Source organism: Mustela erminea, chromosome 18 (assembly GCF_009829155.1).
Source record: "Mustela erminea isolate mMusErm1 chromosome 18, mMusErm1.Pri, whole genome shotgun sequence".
Classification (NCBI taxonomy): domain Eukaryota; kingdom Metazoa; phylum Chordata; class Mammalia; order Carnivora; family Mustelidae; genus Mustela; species Mustela erminea.
In genome coordinates this window covers 16,655,474-16,676,260 of record NC_045631.1, presented here as the reverse complement: position 1 = coordinate 16,676,260, position 20,787 = coordinate 16,655,474, and the positions used below count along the sequence as shown (strand labels likewise).

General features: G+C 40.9%; 1 protein-coding gene across 2 annotated transcripts in view; it reads right to left on the bottom strand.

Moving 5' to 3' along the window:
• Nucleotides 1-20,787, bottom strand: part of SMYD4 (SET and MYND domain containing 4) — a 53,408-nt gene that overhangs the window by 16,298 nt on the left and 16,323 nt on the right. For both annotated transcript variants that reach the window (XM_032320203.1, XM_032320204.1), the window contains exons 3-5: nucleotides 17,217-17,361; nucleotides 9,971-10,060; nucleotides 7,333-8,470 (exon numbers count right to left, since the gene is read on the bottom strand). In XM_032320203.1, coding sequence (XP_032176094.1) covers nucleotides 7,333-8,470; nucleotides 9,971-10,060; nucleotides 17,217-17,361 — 1,373 coding nt within the window. The remainder of the gene's footprint in view (nucleotides 1-7,332; nucleotides 8,471-9,970; nucleotides 10,061-17,216; nucleotides 17,362-20,787) is intronic.

The following is a 20,787-nucleotide window of genomic DNA, read 5'->3' as shown; positions in this document are numbered from 1 at the left end:
TCCACCAGTGCCTTCATTGCTAATGGGACTCTTGGTCTTGACGCTGGCCAAGGCCTTTGCAAACAAGTAGGGTGGGAAGGGTTGGACATTTACACCAGGGACTCTCTAGGAGGACACTGATGGTAGCCTTGGTGAGCGCCACCAGGTCCTGTGGGATGAGCTCGGGGAGGGAGGGTGTGGGCTTCCGAGTTCAAGGATTCAGTACTCTTACAAAATGGCTATTTTCGGGCACCTGGGTGGCTCAGTGGGTTAAAGCCTCTGCCTTTGGCTCAGGTCATGATCTCAGGATCCTGGGATCAAGCCCCGCATCGGGCTCTCTGCTCAGCAGGGAGCCTGTTTCCCTTCCTCTCTCTCTCTGCCTGCCTCTCTGCCTACTTGTGATCTGTGTCTGTCAAATAAATAAATAAAATCTTTTAAAAAAATGGCTATTCTCACCACTTAATCAAGATGAACTTTAGCATCAGTGTCCCATTCCATGAAAAATCCAATTGTGATTTCATGTGGAACTGCACTGCACTGGCTGGGGGAATGCAGGGGAACTGCCATTTTTAGTTTTCAGTGTTTCCATCTCAGAGTATGGTCTGTCACTTACCCGAACCTGTGTATCCCTCTAAGTTAACATATGTTTGCATTTCTGGATGAAACCCTTCTTGGTCATCTCTTGGCATTCCTTCAATAAACTGCTGGATGTGATACGGCAGTGATTTTCTCAGGATTCCTACAGTGATATTCACAAGTGAGACTAATCTATAGTTCTTATCCTTGGCTTTGCAAAATGAATGGGAAAGGACTCCAGGTTCCTCCATGCCCCGGAAAACTTTATATTGTATAAAAATGATCTGTTCTTTGAAAGATATTTTTTGTATTATTAAAAAATATGATGACAGATGCCTGGATGGCTCAGAAGGTTAAGCATTTGCCTTCAGCTACGGTTGTGATCTCAGGGTCCTCGGATCAAGCCCCGTGCTAGACTCCCAGCTCAGCGCGGAGTCTGCTTCTCTCTCTCCTTCTGCCTCTCCTGCTTATGCTCTCTCTCTCTCCTAAATGAATACTTAAAATCTTTTTTAAAAAATGTGGCTATGGGGCGCCTGGGTGGCTCAGTGGGTTAAGCCGCTGCCTTCGGCTCAGGTCATGATCCCAGAGTCCTGGGATCGAGTCCCGCATCGGGCTCTCTGCTCAGCAGGGAACCTGCTTCCCTCTCTCTCTCTCTCTGCCTGCTTCTCTGTCTACTTGTAATCTCTGTCTGTCAAATAAACAAAACAAACAAACAAAAAAAAAATTAAAAAAAAAATGTGGCTAAATATGGTCCTTAGAAGTTTTAAAGAACTTACATGGAAAAGAGTGGGTCTGGTTTCTTTTTATGGATATATGTATATATATGTAAGATTTTTTTTTTTAAGATTTTATTTATTTATTTGAAAGAGAGACAGTGAGAGAGAAAATGAGTGAGGAGAAGGTCAGAGGGAGAAGCAGACTCCCCATGAAGCTGGGAGCCTGATGTGGGACTCGATCCCGGGACCCCAGGATCATGACCTGAGCCGATGGCAGTCGTCCAACCAACTGAGCCACCCAGGCGCCCCATATATCTCTAAGATTTTATTTATTTGTCAGAGAGAGACAGAGAGAGCACAAGCAGGGGGAGCCACAGAAGGAGAGGGAGAAGCAGACTCCCTGCTGAGCAGGGAGCCTAATGAGAGGCTCGATCCCAGGACCCTGAGATCATGACCTGAGCAGAAGGTAGACACTTAACTGAGCCACCCAGGCGTTCCTGGAAATATTTTGATAATCTTTAAATTTTCCTACAGTCACTGGATATTTGAAGTGTTCTCTTCCTGAGAAAATGTAGGAAATGTGTTTTCTACAAGTTTTCTACTTAATGTTTTCAAATTTAAGAGTCTAAAATGATATTAAATACTTGCTTAAAATTTAAAAATTAATTTATATTATTGGCTATACTCCTTCATTGCTCCTAATTTTGTGGGCTTTTTTCTTTACTAAATAGATATCTTAATTAGATTTGCCAAATCTCTGTCTCTATCAGGAGTCTACATACTGTAACCTGTTGGCCAAATCATGCAGACTGCCTGTTTTTGTAGAGTGTAGTCTAAGAACTGCTTTTACATTTTTAAGTGGTTGAAAAAAAAAAATGAAAAGAACAATGCTCACTATGTGAATTCTAAGAAATCAAATTTCAGTGTCCATCATGAAGTGTTCCTGGAACCTGGCCATACAGTCATTTTCTGCATTGTGAATGGCGACTTTGGTGCTGCAATGGCAGAGCTGAGTCAGAGACGCCATGGCCTGCAAAGCCTAAAATATTTACTGTCTGGCCCTTTACAGAAAAAGTTTACTGAACCCTGTGATGAGGAGAACAAAGACAAAAGAAAAGTAAGTAAAATTAAATTTCCTTACAACTTGTAGCCCACTGACAAATACTTGAGACAGGCAGAGTACCACAATCCTCAAGGAGCTCACAACTGCCTTAACGTTAAAGCTTTCCTAGAGGCAAAAAGCAACCTTAGCTTGACAACAGCCAGTCTTCCAGGATTCTCTCTCACCCTCTGCCTCTGCCTGCACCACCCCCCATCCCATGCATGTGCGCATGAGCTCGCACTCTCAATAAATGAAAGCTTATTTGAAGATTTTATTTATTTATTTGATAGACACAGCCACAGAAGGAACACAGCAGGGGGAGCTGCAGGCAGAGGGAGAAGCAGGCTTCCTGCTGAGCAGGGAGACTGATAAGGGGCTTGATCCCAGGACTCTGGGATCATGACCTGATCCAAAGGCAGCTTAACCAACTGAGCCACCCAGGCGTCTGTGAAATGTTAATTTTTTAAAAAAAATTTTATTTATTTATTTGAGAGAGAGAGTGAGAAAGAGCACATGAGCAGGGGCAGAGGGAGAGAAGAGTGAGAAGCAGGTTCCCCCTGATGTGGAACTCGTTCCCAGGACTCAGAGATCACGACCTGAGGCAACGGCATACGCTTAACTGGCTGAGCTACCCAGATACCTCTAAATGAAATCTTTAAAATAAATAAATAACTGAATAAAAATATATACATGGGAGAAAAGGACGACTAAAAGCAAAAATATCAAAATCTTAACCGTAATCAATTCTGAAGGTAGAAGTATGGGAGACCGCTACCTTCTTTGAACTTTCACTACAGTTTTAAAATTAAAAACACTGATTCACACAGTAACCTTATTCTTGTAAATTTTTAAAATGGACTGGGGGCACCTGGGTGGCTCGGTCAGTTGAGTGTCCAACTCTTGGATTCAGCTCAGGTCGTGATCTCGGGGTTGTGAGATCAAGCCCCTCGGTGGGCTCAGAGGTCTGCTTGAGCTTCTCCTCTCCCTCTCCTTCTGCCTCTCCTGCTGTTCTCTCTCCTGCTCACAACACATGCTCTCTCTCTCTCCAAAAATAAACAAAGAAATCTTTAAAATGGATTGTAGGCCTTTCCATTATTCTAGTTTTCCTTAACACATGAAAATCCTTTTGGAAACTTCCTTACCCCTACCCCCCAACTTAAAAAGTATATAATCAATCACTACTCACAACCCCAGTGCAGCTCTTTCTGCCCATGGGTCCTATTCCATGCTTTAATAAAAGCACCTCTTGCACTGAAAATATCTCAGGAGTTCTTTTTGGCCATTTGCTCCTGACCCACAACACATCACCGTGGTCTAACGCACACAAGTTTTGATAGATGTATGTACTGAATGCCATAGTATATTAGTTATTTTGGCTTCAAGATCCATATTTTTGATATATTTGATCAAAATCAGAGTGGTATATTAAAGTTTCTCACAACTATGGTGTTTTTGCTAGTTTTTCCTGGTATACTTAATAATTTTTGCTTTGTAGTCACAATCTCTGTTTCTGAGAGCTAAGATTGATGTATTTCAGTGTGATAAGTGTCCTATAAAAAAATAAAATTCCTTCTTTTTATTAGGTACCTTGGGTACCTAATCTTAATATTTCATATTAATTCCAATATCCTGATTTGCTTGTGATTTCCAACATGTCTTACCCAAACATTCTGTGTTACTTCTGTAAACAGAGTATACCTGGATAATTTTTTTTTTAACCAATTCTGAAAGATTCATTTCACTTTATCATCTTGTTGCTCAGTGAACTGGTTTTTATTTAAAAAATTTTTATTTTAAAGATTTTATTTATTTATTTGACATAGAGATAGCACAGGCAGGGGGAGCGGCAGGCAGAGAGAGGGGGAGAAGCAGGCTCAACATGGAGCTCGATCCCAGGACCCTGGGATCATGACCTGGGTGGAAGGCAGACACTTAACTGATGGAGTGATCCAGGAGCCCCTCAGTGAACTGGTTTTTATGTTTTTTTAAAATTCAATTTATTTTATTAAAAGATTTTATTTATTTAACAGAGAGAGATCACAAGGAGGCAGAGAGGCAGGCAGAGAGAGAGGAGGAAGCAGGCTCCCTGCCGAGCAGAGAGTCCGATGTGGGGTTCAATCCCAAGACCCTGAGATCATCTTGAGCCAAAGGCAGAGGCTTAACCCACTGAGCCACCCAGGCGCCCCTGAGTCAATGTTTTTAATTTTAAAACTATAGTAAAAGTTCAAAGAAGAAGGTAGCAGTAACCCATACTTCTACCTTCAGAATTGATTACGGTTAAGATTTTTTTATTTTTGCTTTTAGCTTCCTCCTATGTATATGTTTTTATTTAGTTATTTAATTTTTTTAAAGAGTACACTTATCTATTTTAAAAAAAAAAGATTTTATTTATTTGGCAGAGAGAGAGAGTGAGCACAAGTAGGGGGAGCAGCAGGCAGAGGGAGAGGGAGAAGCAGGCTCCTGGTGCGGCTCGGCAGATGCTCAATGACTGAGCCACCCAGGTACCCCTAGTTATTTATTTTAAAGATTTCACTTATTTATTTATTTTGAGAGCAAGCTAGAGAGAGAGCATGCACACTAGTGGGGCAGGGAGGGGCAGAGGTAGGGGGAGAGAGAGACTTTCAATCAGACTTGTGCTGAGCAGGGAGTTCAACCTGGGGGTCGATCTCACAACCCTGAGATCATTACCTGAGCCGATATCGAGTTAGATGCTTAGCCGACTGAGTCACCCAGGTGTCCCTCTTTATATATATTTTTAAAACATAAGGAAAGGGGCGCCTGGGTAGCTCAGTGGGTTAAAGCCTCTGCCTTCGGCTCAGGTCATGATCCCAGGGTCCTGGGATCGAGCCCCACATCGGGCCCTCTGCTCGGCGGGTAGCCTGCTTCCTCCTCTGTCTCTGCCTGCCTCTCTGCCTCCTTGTGATTTCTATCTGTCAAATACATAAATAAATCTTAAACAAACAAACAAACAAAAATAAGGAAAAAATTGTACATAAAATATGGAGCCTGACAGGTAAAGCCAAAGTCTCCGATCCTCTTTCCATCACTCCAGGTAGCCGGTATCATGCTATGAATCTATTTCCCCCATCCTTATTAGCCACAGATCATACAGGTATTCCTGCCTATACATACATTTACTATCCAAAAGTTTATTCTCAACAATTTGTGAAAAATTTTACCCGAAACTTGCTAGGCAAATAAAAACCTGACTATAATGATATGAAATGCACACAGAGCAAAAACATTTAGGCTAAGATTCTTTGACAGTTACGGACAGGCCACTGGAGGAAAGCAGATGGAAGTCTCCTTTGGTGCCCATGGCTTGGCCATTCTGCCACAGGGATTCAGCCTGCTATTGTTTAGCCTGTTATTGTTTACCTGGACCGTAGTTTCTATAGTTTTCAGAGCTCCTGGCATTTGTATCTTTTTTGTATGTTCTATTAAGTACTTCAGAGGCAAGACACAATAAAATCAGGAGTCGGTAATTTTCTGCCACTATAATCTGGAAGCCCCATATACTGTTTTTTTTTTATATTCACAAAAACAAAAATACATGAAAAAATATTTTTTAAAATGCCAGTGAATGTACCCAAGGGAAAATAGAATTCCAGAAAAACACCCAACAGATGTATTTTAGAAGGTAGCAATGGCTCAAAGAAGCCAATGGAAGCAGAGGAGAGAATGGAGACTGGCTTGCAATGGGATTTCCTAGCATTATAGGATGAAGCCAGGGCTATTCTGGGGGTGTTCCACGTGCTTCAGGATGGGGAAGACAGTCTTCCTCCAAAACACTTCTCGTGAAACGCCTACACACCATATAACTTGGCAGCTGCATTAAAATTAAAGATAAAAACATACATATAAAAGGTTGATGAAATTCTAGATTACCTAATGTGAGAAGATCAAAAGAGCTAAGCATGCATAGCTTCCTAAAGCCACATTTATATCAGGCTGTCTATAAATCTTAGGTTTAGGTAATATCCAATTTTTCCCCTCAAGAGAGTTAATTAGAAATTTGAGAAAGGTATAATGACCTAATTGAATTGAAAGACATTATCTGCTAAAATGGAGATCACACAATATAAGTACCAGAAACACTGTTTCTTTTCTATAGTATCTGTTGTTAGTACAGTGTCATTCATGATGCTGGCCACAGTCAACCTCTCCATCTACCTTAAATAGACTTGTCTATAGGACTTGGTTCAGGCAAGCAGGTCTAGGCTGGTCTGTGTCTAGAGGCGGCCCCTAGATTGTTGGCCCCTGGCCAAAGGACAGCCCAAACAGGCTGGCCAACCGTTCAATACTGTGTGAAAAGCTGTGCTTGGCCAGATTACTCTCTTGGAAATTTAAAACAGAAGGACAGAAGAAATCCGTCAGTTGGAAAGAGAAGAGACAGAGTAGCTGAGTCACATGAATAAGATTTTGATACCTTAACTCAACGGCAGACTCTTCTTTTTTTTAGATTAAAAAAAATATGTTATTTATTCATTTATTTGAGAGAGAAAGTGAGAGAAGCAGACTGTCCGCTGAGCAGAGAGCCCTATATAGGGCTCAGTCCCAGGATCCTGGGATCATGACCTGAGCTGAACACAGATGGTTAACATACTGAGCCACCCAAGCGCCCTGTGGACCTCTCTTCTTTCTGCAGTCTTACTATTTTAGTTCTCCTTCACTATAAAAATCCCTCCGTAACAGGGTTTTTAATTTTCAAGTGTATTTGTAAACAACACCTCATCTTCACAACTCAGTAAAGTTAGGTGGGATTAAACTACCTGTTGCTGAGACAAGACAACTGAGGCAGAGTGGGCTCAAAGAGTTTGGGTCACACAGCTTCTCAATGTTGCAATCATGGTAACACAGGACAGTTAGACCACCACTACTGTTTTTGTTCACAGTTCTTTCCTCCCAGACGTGAGCAACATCAAGAACAGAGTAAGGCAAACAAAGCTCTCCTCTTACCTGTCTGCTGAATGGTAGTTATGGCCTGAGCATTGCACTGTAGCTGTAACATGTGCTTCAACATGGCCACTCCCCAGGTACTCAACTCGGAACACAAGATAGGAGGTGCTGCGGCGTCCGGCTTCGAGGAGTCGGCTGCTTCCAGCTGCCTGCAGAGCGCCGACACACTGAGGGCACAGAGGAATTTGTATTCTGGGCTATGGTGCTCAGTATGGGGCAAGAGGTGGAAGACAGCATTGTAGTTATTTTCGTATTTGCCGTTGACATCACAGCCTGGAACTGGGGTCTGAACTATGTTGCCATTCTCCTCACTCTCCCCTCCCAGGTCAGAACGGAGTGTGTGTACCGGAGTCTCGCTTTCAGGTGAGCGCATGTCCTTGTTACTGATCTCACTGCTAAGCTTCCTTATGACTTTGCTGGCACCCTCGAATCTAGCTAAAAGGGTCGCCCTCAGCGCGACGTGGCAGAAGATACCCAGTGTGAGCAGCAGCCCCCCGAGAGGACACTCTCTGTTATGGTAGAGACCCCAGGCCTGCTGCATACACTCGTGGCTGCAGTACTTGGCATAGCTGCAACCGTCACAGGGAACCATGGCCAGAGTGTGCGTCAAACATCGGTGACAGTAGAGGTCCCCATTTGTGACTCTGGTATCCCACTTGTTTGCTAGGCCTTGATGTAGTGGGGGCCTTTCTCCCGGGTTAAGGACACTCACGAAAGCATCCTCCTTCACCAAGAGCTCTCCAGGGAGAATATCTTCTGTGGCAATCAGATAGCGGCCTCGTAAAGGGTCCATGCACAGGCTGACAGAGGACGAGGCACAAGGAATCTGTTCATTCACCTCCCTTAGGTCCATATCCTCAAAGATTTTCGTTAGAGTTGTTGGGAAGGTTGCTGTGAGCCTCTCCCTTTCTTGTACTTTCATTTTCAGACGACACAGGTTTCGCTGCAGAATTTGAAACTGGGCAGCTGCTACGGTTGGTTTGGCAGCAAAGTTACTTTCAAGATCCCTGATGGTCTGGCCTGCCTCCTGTAGTCTCCCCAGAGTCACCAGACACTCGACCTTTCGCAATGTCACCTTGGGTTGCAAACTTTCTGGATACCCATGCATCTGTGCCCTTGTGATATCTTTAAGACACATCTGAAAATAGAAAGGAAATCCCCCATGAACCCCTTGGACCTGACTCTTCAATGTCTACTGAAAATCTTAACAAAAATCTACAGGAAAGTTAAAGATGATTAAAAATGGAGTGACTCTAATTACATGCTTGCTTATTTCTTTAAATCATATTCTGCTGTGTGATCTTTTAAGAAATTAAGTCATACTTGCCAAAGATATTGAATTTAATTGTCTTATTAAATATTCCTGTTTTGAGGGCAAAAAAAAGTCTTACAGACAGAAGAATTATAGTGATTAAAGGAGTAGGCTTAGAGTCAGACAGATCTGCAATCCACTCCTGACTGCTTCTTACTAGCTGTATGACCTTGTGCAAGCAACTTAATTTCTCAGTATCTTAGTGTTCTCATCTGAAAAACACAGATACCTCACAGGGTTGTTTTAAGGATGAAATAAGGTAATATACCTAAAGTGCTGAAAAGAGCACATGCGTTCAATAAATGGTAACTGCTGCTACAAGAAGGGAAATAAAAATAACCAATGTAGAGAGGTTATAAAGGATTACATAGTTCACAAGTTCTTCCAACTGTTGTCCTCAATTGCCTAGGACTTTCCTGCTTAGGGCCTAGAGTTAAATTCTTGCTCACCTCTTTTATTTTATTTCATTTTTGGAGAGAGAGAGATGGCAAGAATGGCAGAGAGGGGCAAAGGGAGAGGGAGAGAGAGAATCTTAAGCAGGCTCCACCCAGCACAGAGCCTGATGTGGAGCTCGATCTCAGGATCCTGAGATCATGACCTGAGCCGAAATCAGGAGTCAAGACACTCAACTGACTGAGCCACCCAGACGCCCCACTTGCTTGTCTCTTTCAGTTCAAAGGGCAATAAGTGTGAACTTGTGATTATTCAACTAGTTCTTAACTCTAGGACATATTTTAAAAATTCCTGGGGCATTCCAAAATGGATGTTACCAAAATGACATTTGAGAGCTTGGCTTTAGCCGCCAACTGGGGAATGAGAAAAAAGCCACTCCTATCAAGCCCACTCCCTCAGAGGCATACACAGGCATTTTGGCGCAACTTCTAGTTGCCCATTCAAAATATGTATGGAGGGTGGACCATATTACCGCAGGGATAACCCTGAACATGCTCCTTATTAAGAAACAAACAAGTAAATAGCTTGCAAACCCTTGGAACCTGAAGTATTATTAGCAACACATCTCACAGCTCATCTTGACACTGAGAACTGCTGACCCACTGGATATATATAGTTCCTGGCCCTGTGCCATATGCCAGGACTCCTGTCAACCAATACCCCACATGATCACCTGTGATAGGTAAAACTAATCAGGAGAAAGAAAAAATGCATCAGAACAAATTTGGGAGGATACCAATTTTCTTCCAACTTGACCAGTTCATAGCAGGGGCCAGTTTTAATGCTCTAAGGTAGGAGCAGAGCTGAAGGTCTAGTCTTCTAGTGAACCCCCTACCAATCGTTTTCAATCACACCAGGCACCCCGATACTCACTTCATACTCATCCATGTAGAAGAGGGCTGCAGAGCGATTGGCATAACACAGTGAAATGTCTGCAGTGTGAGGCCTCGCATGGGATATTCCCTGCAAAACAATGAACCAGTTAAAGACATCAAAGGAAACTAGAATTTTAAAACATAAGTTCTATACCCAACTTGGAGCCAGAACTCATAACCCCAAGATCAAGAGTCATATGCTCCACCTACTGAGCCAGCCAGGCACACCAAAAACTAGCATCTTTAAAGTGTTTCTGGGGGGGGATACCTGGGTGGTTTCGTCAGTTGTGTGTCTGCCTTCAAGTCAGGTCATGATTCCAGGGTCCTGGGATCAAGCCCCAGGTCAGGCTCAGTGGGTAGTCTGCTTCTCCCTCTCCCTCTGCTGCTTCCCTGTTTGTGTTTGAACACGCACTCTCTCTCTGACAAACAAATAAATAAAATCTTCAAAAAAAACCAACTTTTTTTTCATATAATAAGGGCTATACTATGAAAAATAATAGGAAATTGGTAAAGTTAGTGGATCTCTTTGTGCTTCGGCTTCATTTTTAACTACCTTAGAGCCAAGCCGTGGAGATCAAGTGAGGAAATAAATATTCAAAGCACTTTGAAGACAGCAGCATCAGATGGAGCTTCAGCCACAAACAATACTGAAGGTAAATGAAAATGGAGGAAAATATTGCAAGCACAATCCTGCACATAACAAAGGGTGAGTGGCACAAATAGAAATTCACAGAAGAAGAAACACTAATGATACTTATTTCTTAGAAAACAAATAGTTAGTTCATTTGTGGATCACAAAATATATGAAAATGAAAGCACACAATGTTTCATTTTTTTCTACCACCAAACTGGCAACGATTAATAATTATCATAAAGGCAGCATCTCAAATCACTGAAGAAAAGATAGAGATTACTCAGTAAAATTATTGTGACCAGAAGGTAGTCACTGAAGACAAAGCTGGCTCTCTATGATAAACCTTTCATTAGGATAAATTCTAAATGGATCAAAATCTTAATGTAAAAAATGAAACTCGTGGAGCACTAGAAGAAACTATGGGAATAACCTAAAGCGATGTTGGAGTGAGGAATCCCTTTCTAACTATGATACAAAACCCAGAAGTTTTATAAGAGGTTAATAAATTTGACTACATAAAACATTTCTTTACCAATAAAAGCAATCTCAAAAGGCAAACATGGAATTGGAAAAAATATCTGCAACTCCTATCACAGGCAAAGGGCTCATTTCTTTACTTTATAATTAGTTCCTACAGATCCATAAGATGATGACCAATAATTCAATAGGAAAATATGCAAATAATAGGAACAGAGTTCTAATGGGAAATATAAATGGCTCGTAAACATATGAAAAAATGCTCAACTTCATTCCTAATCAGCAAAATGCAAATTAAAACTCTACTGGATTTTGAAATGATTATGCTAAGGGAAATAAGCCAGAAACACAAGAACCAATATTGTATGATTTCACTTGCATGAGATGCCTGGAATTGGCAGTATCATAGAGACAGAAAGTAGAACAGAGGTTGCCTGAGGTGAGGGGGAAGGGAGGTATGGAGAGTTATTGCTTGTTTGGGTTGGTGAGAATGTTCTGGAAATGTATAATGATGATGGCTGCACAACACTGTGAATGTGCTTATTAATGCCACTCCATTATATATACTTAAAAATGGTTAAAATGGAACATTGTGTGTAGTGTGTATTCTACCACAATAAAAAGTTTTCATCAGATAAATTGAGAAAAATCCCTATTTTTTACCTATCAGACTGGCAAAGATAAATAAAACTGATAGTGCACTGAGTTGTCAAAGGAGTGGGAAAATGGGCGTTCTGTTATGTTGCCAGCGGGAGTATAAGTTGGTTTCACGATTAGGAAGGGCAAGTTAGCAATATGTATGTATCTTTCACATCCATCTGTATCATTTATATCTCCATTACACCAGCAATTCTTCTTGAATTTATCCTACAGATAGAAGCCTTTACCCTAAAGATATGGACAAAATAACATATGCAAAGTTTCTCAACACTAGGTTGTTTGGAATAGCAAAGATAGGAAACAACTTAGATCAATTATGTATAGATCTACAAGACACTGGTTAAATAAACTATATATCCATATTATGGAAAATCATGTAGCAATCAAGAAAAGAATAAGGATGCTCTTCATGTACTGATGTAGAATGATTTTCAAGATACTATTAATTGAAAAAAGCATGGGGCTGAATAGTGTATACAGAATGTTATTTATATAAAAAGTGTGTGTGCAGGAATAAGAGTATTTGTATTCATTTTTATAAGCCAAAGTATCTCTGGAAAGATACATTAAAAAAAGAAAAGATTTATTTATTTCCTTGAGAGAGAGAGAGCGCTCGCATGTGAGCAGGGGGAGGTACAAAGGGAGAGAATGCAGCAGACTCCTTGCTAAGCATTGAGTGAGGAGCCTGAGGTGGGGCTTCATCCTAAGACCCTGAAATCAGGACCCTGAGATCATGACCTGAGCTGAGATCAAGAGTCAGAGCAGCTTAACCAATGAGCCACCCGGGTGCCCCTGGAAAGATACATTTAACCAGGTTCGCTTCTGGTGTTGGGTAAACAGGTGGCAACGGGAACAGAAGAAATAGATTATATTATAAATATACTCTCTACTTTTTGAATTTGAACTATGTAAATACATTTCCTATTCAAAAATAAATAGAAGGGCACCTGGGTGGCTCAGATAGTTAAGTGTCTGCCTTGGGCTCAGGTCATGATCCTAGGGTCCTGGGATCAAGTCCCCCCTGTGAGCTCCTTGCTCAGCTGAAAGTTTGCTTCTCCCTCTCCTTCTGTCTCTCCCCCTCCTTGTGCTCTTTCTCTCTAGCTCTCTCTCAAATAAATAAATAAAATCTTTAAAAATAAATAAATAGATAAATAATAAAATCGTTTTGTTTTTTAGATTTTATTTATTTGATAGAGAGAGCAAGAGCGCAAGCAGGGAGAGCTGTAGAAGGAGAGGGAGAAGCAGGCTTCCTGCCAAGCAGGGAGCCCAATGCGAGGCTCTATCTCAGGACCTCAGGATCATGACCTGAGCCGAAGGCAGGTGCTTAACTATTTGAGCCACCCAGATACCCCAAAATCTTAATAACTAGTACTGCCTCCTCTCTTTCTACCTGCCTCTCTGCCTACTTGTGATCTGTCGAATAAATAAAATACTAAAAAAAGGGGGGGGCACCTGGGTGGCTCAGTGGTTTAGGCCTTTGCCATTAGCTCAGGTCATGATCTCGGGGTCCTGGGATTGAGCCCTGCAGCAGGCTCTCTGCTCAGCAGGGAGCCTGCTTCCCTCCTCTCTTTCTACCTGCCTCTCTGCCTACTTGTGATCTCTCTCTCTCTGTCGAATAAATAAATAAAATCTTAAAAAAAAAATAACTAGTATTGCTAAGGACATAGAGAAACGAACGTTCCCATACTTCACTAGAAGGGTTATTAACTAGTTCTTTCCTAGAGAATAATTCAGCATCAAGTACCAAAGGCCTTAAAGAAATACATTCAACTGACCCAGCAATTGCTCTTCTCAGAATTTATCCTAAGAAAACCATCAGATGTGTAAAAATATTTACATAGAAAGACGTTCCTTTATAGCTCTGCAATACCAAGTAATCTGCCAGCATTAGGAGACGTTAAATCAAGTACAGTTCCCTGTAATGGAACACTGAGCTAGCTGTAAAAAATCATGGGCTAGTGGAAAATTTAATAACACAAGAAAATGGTCACAATAAATTGTTGAGGGAAAAAACCAGATTACAAAACAGTAAGTGCAGCATTATCCCAATTTTGTAAAAGAAAAACATATTTTCGGAGGAAAAAGTGTCTGGATGGATATAAGCAAAAATGTTAACAGTGCCTATCATTGGTTACAGGATTTTTTTACTCCTTATGCTTCTATTTTCCAAGTAAATTACAAAATATAGTACTTTGATAATGAGATAAAAACAACAAATATTATTTTTAAAAAGAAAGAAAAGAGCAGCTTTGTAGAAAACTGCAAAGTGCCATAACCACCAAAATTTTAGCTTCATGCAATAGGAAGGCTCATCTCCCTCCATATCCAGAGCAAGCCTTAATTTTTTTTAAGCCTTAATTTTTTGGGTCTGATTTCACTTTTTTACTTGTTTTCCTTGAAAAACTTCCCATGGGATCACATTTCTGATGGGCAAGCATAAAGTAGAAGAAATTAGCTCTGAAAAAGAACTATTAAGCCATTTATTAGTGTATCATTACATCTAGTGAACCTTAATTCTTCAGCATTCACTAATGCTTACAGGAGTCCAGTAAATACTTTATGTGACAACATTACAAAGCAGAGCCTTCATCAGTCCCAGAGCTTCTTGTTCTAAGTCTGATAGTTGCTGGAAAACTAATTCCAAATATTAACACTTGGCCCTGGTAAAGATTCAGAGTAGGGGTACACCATTCAAGTTCATACTCATTCTTTCAATATGCAAGATCACAGATGGGGGGGTAGGGGATCGGTTCACTCTTGCTTTAGGCCCATATTTATCTCTTAAATGTTATAGAAGAAAGTCTCTCAGGGGTCCTGTTTCAGTTTCTACCATGGAAGCCGGACAGTAAAGGCAGCAGATTGATAAAAGCCACTCTTTCTCATCAAAATCTAACTCAGTGATGCTTAATTTTAAATACTGGCATACCTCATTTTTTTTTTTTAAAGATTTTATTTATTTATTTGACAGAGAGAGATCACAAGTAAGCAGAGAGGCAGGCAGAGAGAGAGAGAGGAGGAAACAGGCTCTCTGCTGAGCAGAGAGCCCGATGCGGGACTCGATCCCAGGACCCTGAGATCATGACCTGAGCTGAAGGCAGCGGCTTAACCCACTGAGCCACCCAGGCGCCCTGGCATACCTCATTTTAATGTGCTTTTCAGACATGGTATTATTTCCCCCCACAAATGAAAGGTTTGTGGCACTCCTGCATCGAGCAAGTCTGTCGGCACTGTGTAATGGCATTTGCTTATGTTGCGTGTTACATTTCGTTAATTCCTGCAATACTTCAAGCCGTTCATCATTATTGTATTTGTTATGGTGAGCTGGGATGAGTGACAATCACTTGCTGAAAGCTCAGATGGTGGTATTGTTTTTAGCAATAAAGTATTTTTAAATTAAGGTATGTATACATTTAAAAAAATTTTTAATTTATTTTCAGCATAACAGTATTATTTTTTCACCACACCCAGTGCTCCATGCAATCCGTGCCCTCTATAATACCCACCACCTGATACCCCAACCTCCCACCGGGCCCCCCGCCACTTCAAACCCCTCAGATTGTTTTTCAGAGTCCACAGTCTCTCATGGTTCACCTCCCCTTCCAATTTCCCCCAACTCCCTTCTCCTCTCTAACTCCCCATGTCCTCCATGCTATTTGTTATGCTCCACAAATAAGTGAAACCATATGATAATTGACTCTCTCTGCTTGACTTATTTCACTCAGCATAATCTCTTCCAGTCCCGTCCATGTTGCTACAAAAGTTGGGTATTCATCCTTTCTGATGGAGGCATAATACTCCATAGTGTATATGGACCACATTTTCCTTATCCATTTGTCCGTTGAAGGGCATCTTGGTTCTTTCCACAGTTTGGCGACTGTGGCCATTGCTGCTATCAACATTGGGGTACAGATGGCCCTTCTTTTCACTACATCTGTATCTTTGGGATAAATACCCAGGAGTGCAATTGCAGGGTCATAGGGAAGTTCTATTTTTAATTTCTTGAGGAATCTCCACACTGTTCTCCAAAGAGGCTGCACCAACTTGCATTCCCACCAACAGTGTAAGAGCAAAGGAAACAGTCAAAAAAACAAAGAGGCAACCCACAGAATGGGAGAAGATATTTGCAAATGACAGTACAGACAAAAGGTTGATATCCAGGATCTATAATGAACTCCTCAAACTCAACACACACAAAACAATCATATCAAAAAATGGGCAGAAGATATGAACAGACACTTCACCAATGAAGACATACAAATGGCTATCAGACACATGAAAAAATGTTCATCATCACTAGCCATTAGGGAGATTCAAATCAAAACCACATTGAGATACCACCTCACACCAGTTAGAATGGCCAAAATTAACAAGACAGGAAACAACATGTGTTGGAGGGCATGTGGAGCAAGGTATGTATACATTTTTTTTTTAAAGATTTTATTTATCTGATAGACAGAGATCCCACGTAGGCAGACAGGCAGGCAAAGAGAAAGAGGAAGGGAAGCAGGCTCCCTGCCGAGCAGGGAGACCGATGCGTGGCTCAATCCCAGGACTCTGGAATCATGACCCGAGCCGAAGGCAGAGGCTTTAACCCACTGAGCCACCCAGGCGCCCCAGGTATGTATACATATTTTGTAGACTTCATGCTATTGCATACTTAATGGACAAGGATATGGTGTAAACAACCCTTAGGTACACTAGGAAACCAAAAAATTCACTTGACAAGCTTTAGTGAGATAGTCTGGAACCAAACTCATTATCTCCTAGGTATCTCTGCCATCTGTTGACAACCTTCCAAATGGAGTTCAAATAGGCTGCAGCAACTGAACTTATTTTCCTTTCAGACTTCTAAGTCATACTGGTTGTAAACTATCACTGTGGCTAGCCAAAAACTGAGGTGCTCTCTAAACTGCGACTATCAAACCAACAGCCTCATTGGTCATCAAATAAAAATGGTACGCAATTCAAAGACAGCTAACAGACACTGGACAAGGCAGAGCCAGGGGTCCAATAAGCCTATAGTGCTACAAGGTATCTGTGGGAATCTGAGAATAGAAGTTTCTGGATGAAACCCAGGACACACAATACAAACTACCTGTTGTCCTGGCATATAACCAACAGCAGAATTTTGCCGGTTTTCTTTCTTTTTAAAAGATTTTATTTATTTATCTGACAGAGAGAGGTAGAGATCACAAGTAGGCAGAGCAGCAGGCGGGGGCGGGGGAGCAGGCTCCCTGCTGAGCACAGAGCCCGAAGTGGGGCTCCTTCTCAGGACCCTGAGATCATGACCTAAGGCGAAGGCAGAGGCTTTAACCCACTAAGCCACCAAGGTGCGCTTGCTGGTTTTCTTTATCAAATTCAATTTACAAATTATAAACAAAGCAACCAGTGGCTACACAATTCAGCAAAAAGCTTAAATACACATTGCTAAATTGTTAACATAGCCCTTTCTGCTGAGCTGGGGGTGACTTACCTTAGAGTACAGCACTGTGGCTCCCACATAATCCTTCTTTTGAAATTTTTTATTTCCTTCTTCTCTGTAGAAAGGAGGAGCGTTGGGGTCCTTTCCCACAAGGTAACCGCTAGCGAGACTTTTTAAAAACGTCTCATCCTCAGGCCTTCATGAAGAAATAAACAAAAAAGAGCACACATTTGTTATTTCAAGAGAAGCTCCTAACCATTGAACTTGAAATGGGAGTACCTATAAAACCCTGGGACTCATGAGATTGTGTCATGTAATGTGAATGGGGGAGAGTGACCTTGCCTAAAACAATGGATTCAATGGATTCTAATAATTTCCTTCTTCTCTACTCCCTTTCTACCTTTAAAAACCTTCCCTTTCTGTAGCCCTTTGGAGCTCCCCTCTACTTGCCAGATGGGATGCGGCTCAACTTTTTTTCTTTTCTTTTTTTTTTTTTTTTTTAAGATTTACTTATTTGAGAGAGAGGGCATAAGCAGAGGGAAGACGTAGAGGGAAAGGGAGAAGCAGGTTCCCCTCTGATCAAGGAGCCCGATATAGGGCTTAATCCCAGGACCTTGGGATCACGACCTGAAGGCAGATACTTAACTGAGCCACCCAGGCAACCCAAGATGGTGCTCAATTTATGAATCAATTAATAAAGCCAACTTGATTTTTAAAATTTACTTGGTTGACTTGTATTTAACAAAGGAAATCACACAGCAATTCTTTTTTTTTTTTTTAAAGATTTTTATTTATTTATTTGATAGACAGAGATTACAAGCAGGCAGAGAAGCATGCAGAGAGAGAGGAGGAAGCAGGTTCCCTGCTGAGCAGAGAGCCGATGTGGGGCTCGATCCCAGGACCCTGAGACCATGACCTGAGCTGAAGGCAGAGGCTTTAACCCACTGAGCCACCCAGGCGCCCCAATTCTTTTTTTTTTTTTTAAAGATTTATTTATTTATTTATTTGAGAGAGCGAGAGAGAGAGAGAGAGAGAGAGAGCGCGCGCACAAGCAGGGGAGCAGCCAAGGGAGAGGGAGAAAAGCAGGCTCTCCAATCAGCAGGGAGCCCGATCCCACGACCCTGGGATCATGACCTGAAGCCAAAATCAACAGTCAGATGCTTAACCAACTAAGTTGCCAGGTGGCCCTAACACAACAATTCTTTGGTACTATTTTTTCAAGTAATTCTGAAATTGTTTTGACCTGAAAAGCTAAAAAAAAAAGAAGTATACAAATGCTCTACATTATAGTAAAATTAACAAATTTGATCTAATACACACACAAATATATACATATACTGGCAATGGAGACTATACCTTTCTTCCATCAAGGAGAAATACTATAGAAGACCCTAGGTTCTCTCTTTGACTGTAAAGCAATAAAGTAGAATACGCATAATGTGAAAACTAAAAATTCTCTTAAGCAACTCTTGGGTCAAAGAAATCAAAATCAAAACTTAAGAATGTTTAGAAAAGTGTATTTCAAATTTTTGCTTACAAAGACCTGTAGTAGGGAATAGCTTTTAAATTATGATTCAGTATGATGCATCTGAGTATGTATATATTGAAATTTCACAAAACGTTACTATGCATGAGTTAATATCAAATACCTTATTAGTATTTAAACACAATATAGAAAAAATCTCAACACAAAAACGAAAATTAAAAAAGATTTAATTTAATTAAAAAATTTAATTTAAAAGGTGCTTGAGGCACCTGCATGGCTCAGTTGGTTAAGCATCCCAACTCTTGATTTTAGCTCAGGTCATGATCTCAGAGTCCTGGATCGAGCCCCATGTTCGGCTTTGTGCTCGGTGCAGAGTCTGCTTGTCCCTCTCCCTCTGCTCCTCCCCACACTGGGGCTCTCTCTTTAAAATAAATAAATAAAATCTTTAAAGTGTGCTTGTCTGCTTTAAATAAATTCCAGTCTAAAACACTATGAGGACTATACCCCATGCATATCTGGTGTACCATAAGGCCTGTTCTTTTTTATTTTTGTGTTAAATTAGGTTAACCCCAAAAATCCTAGTTCAAACGAAAAGACTGTGGTGAACTGCAAAACTCTTCTTGCCTAACAATGGATATTCTTTATCCTAATCCAAAATGATGATAAATTCAATACTGTCTAATTGTTCTTCAGGGCAATTAATAACTTAGCTGCAATCATTTTCTTTTCTTTAGGTACCAAGTAAACTCAGTAATTGATTCAAAGTTTTCAAAAGCAACTGGATGTTCTATCCTTTGTTTTTTTCAAAAAATATTTCAAATTTTCTTCTGGAATAGTACAAAAGGAATTCAAGGAAGTGAGATAAAACAATTTTTCTAATTAATCTTTTTATGGTGATAAAATATACATGAAAAAATTTACATTTTAGCCATTTTTAAGTATACAGTTCAGTGGCATTGGGCTCACTCATAATATTGTACAATCATCACTACCATCCATTTCCAGAACTTCGTCACCACTGCAAATTGAAACTCTGTACTCATCAAAAGATAACTCCCCACTCCTCCTTCTCCCTAGCCTCTGATAACCTCTATTCTATGTTCTGTCTCTATGAATTTGTTTATTCTAGGTACTTCAGGAAGTGGAATCATACAATATTTACCCTTTTATGCCTGGCTTATTTCACTTAGCATCCTATTCCCAGGATTCATCCCTATTGTAGCATGTATCAGAATTTCATCTTTTATGGATGCAGAATATTCTATTCTATGTACATACCAAATTTTGTTTATCCATTTATCTGTGGATGGACACTTGGGTTGTTTCCATTTTGGACTATTGTGAAAAATACTGTCATAAATACTGGTGTGCAAATATATCTGTGCAAGTTCTGTTTTCAATTCTTTGGGGGTACAAATGTAAAAGCGGTACTGCTGGATCATACAGTAATCCTAGTTTTAATTTTTTTTTAAGATTTTATTTACTTATTTGACAGAAAGCACCAGCTGGGGGAGAGGGAGAGGAAGAAACAAACTCCCTATTGAGCAGGGAGCCCAACAGGGACTTTAGTCCAGGACCCTGGGATCATGATGTGAACTGAAGGCAGACGATTAACCCACTGAGCCACCCAGGCGCCTAATTTTTTAGTTCTAAAAAAATTCTAATTTTTTGAAGAATTACACTGTTCTCCAGAGTGGCTATACCACTTTACATTCCCACCAGCAATGCACAAAGGCTCCAGTTTCTCTACATCCTCACCGACGCATGCTATTTTTTTTGTTTTGTTTTGTTTTGTTTTTTTCCCTAGGAGTCATCCTAATGAATGTGAGGTGTTATTTCATTGTAGTTTTGATTTGCATTTCCCTAGTGACTTTTCATGTGCTTATTGGCCATTTATATATCCTCTTGGGAGAACTACTTGAGTAATTTGTCTATCTTTTAAAGTTTTTTATTTTTTTAATTTGAGAGAGAATGAGTGAGAGCATAAGCAGTGGGGAGGGCCAGAGGGAGAGGGAGAAGCAGACTCCCTGCTCAGAAGGGAGCCTGATGTGAGGCTTGATCCCAGGACCCCAGGATCATGACCTGAGCTGGAGGCAGACACTTAACTGACTGAGCCACCCAGGTGCCCTTTTTGTC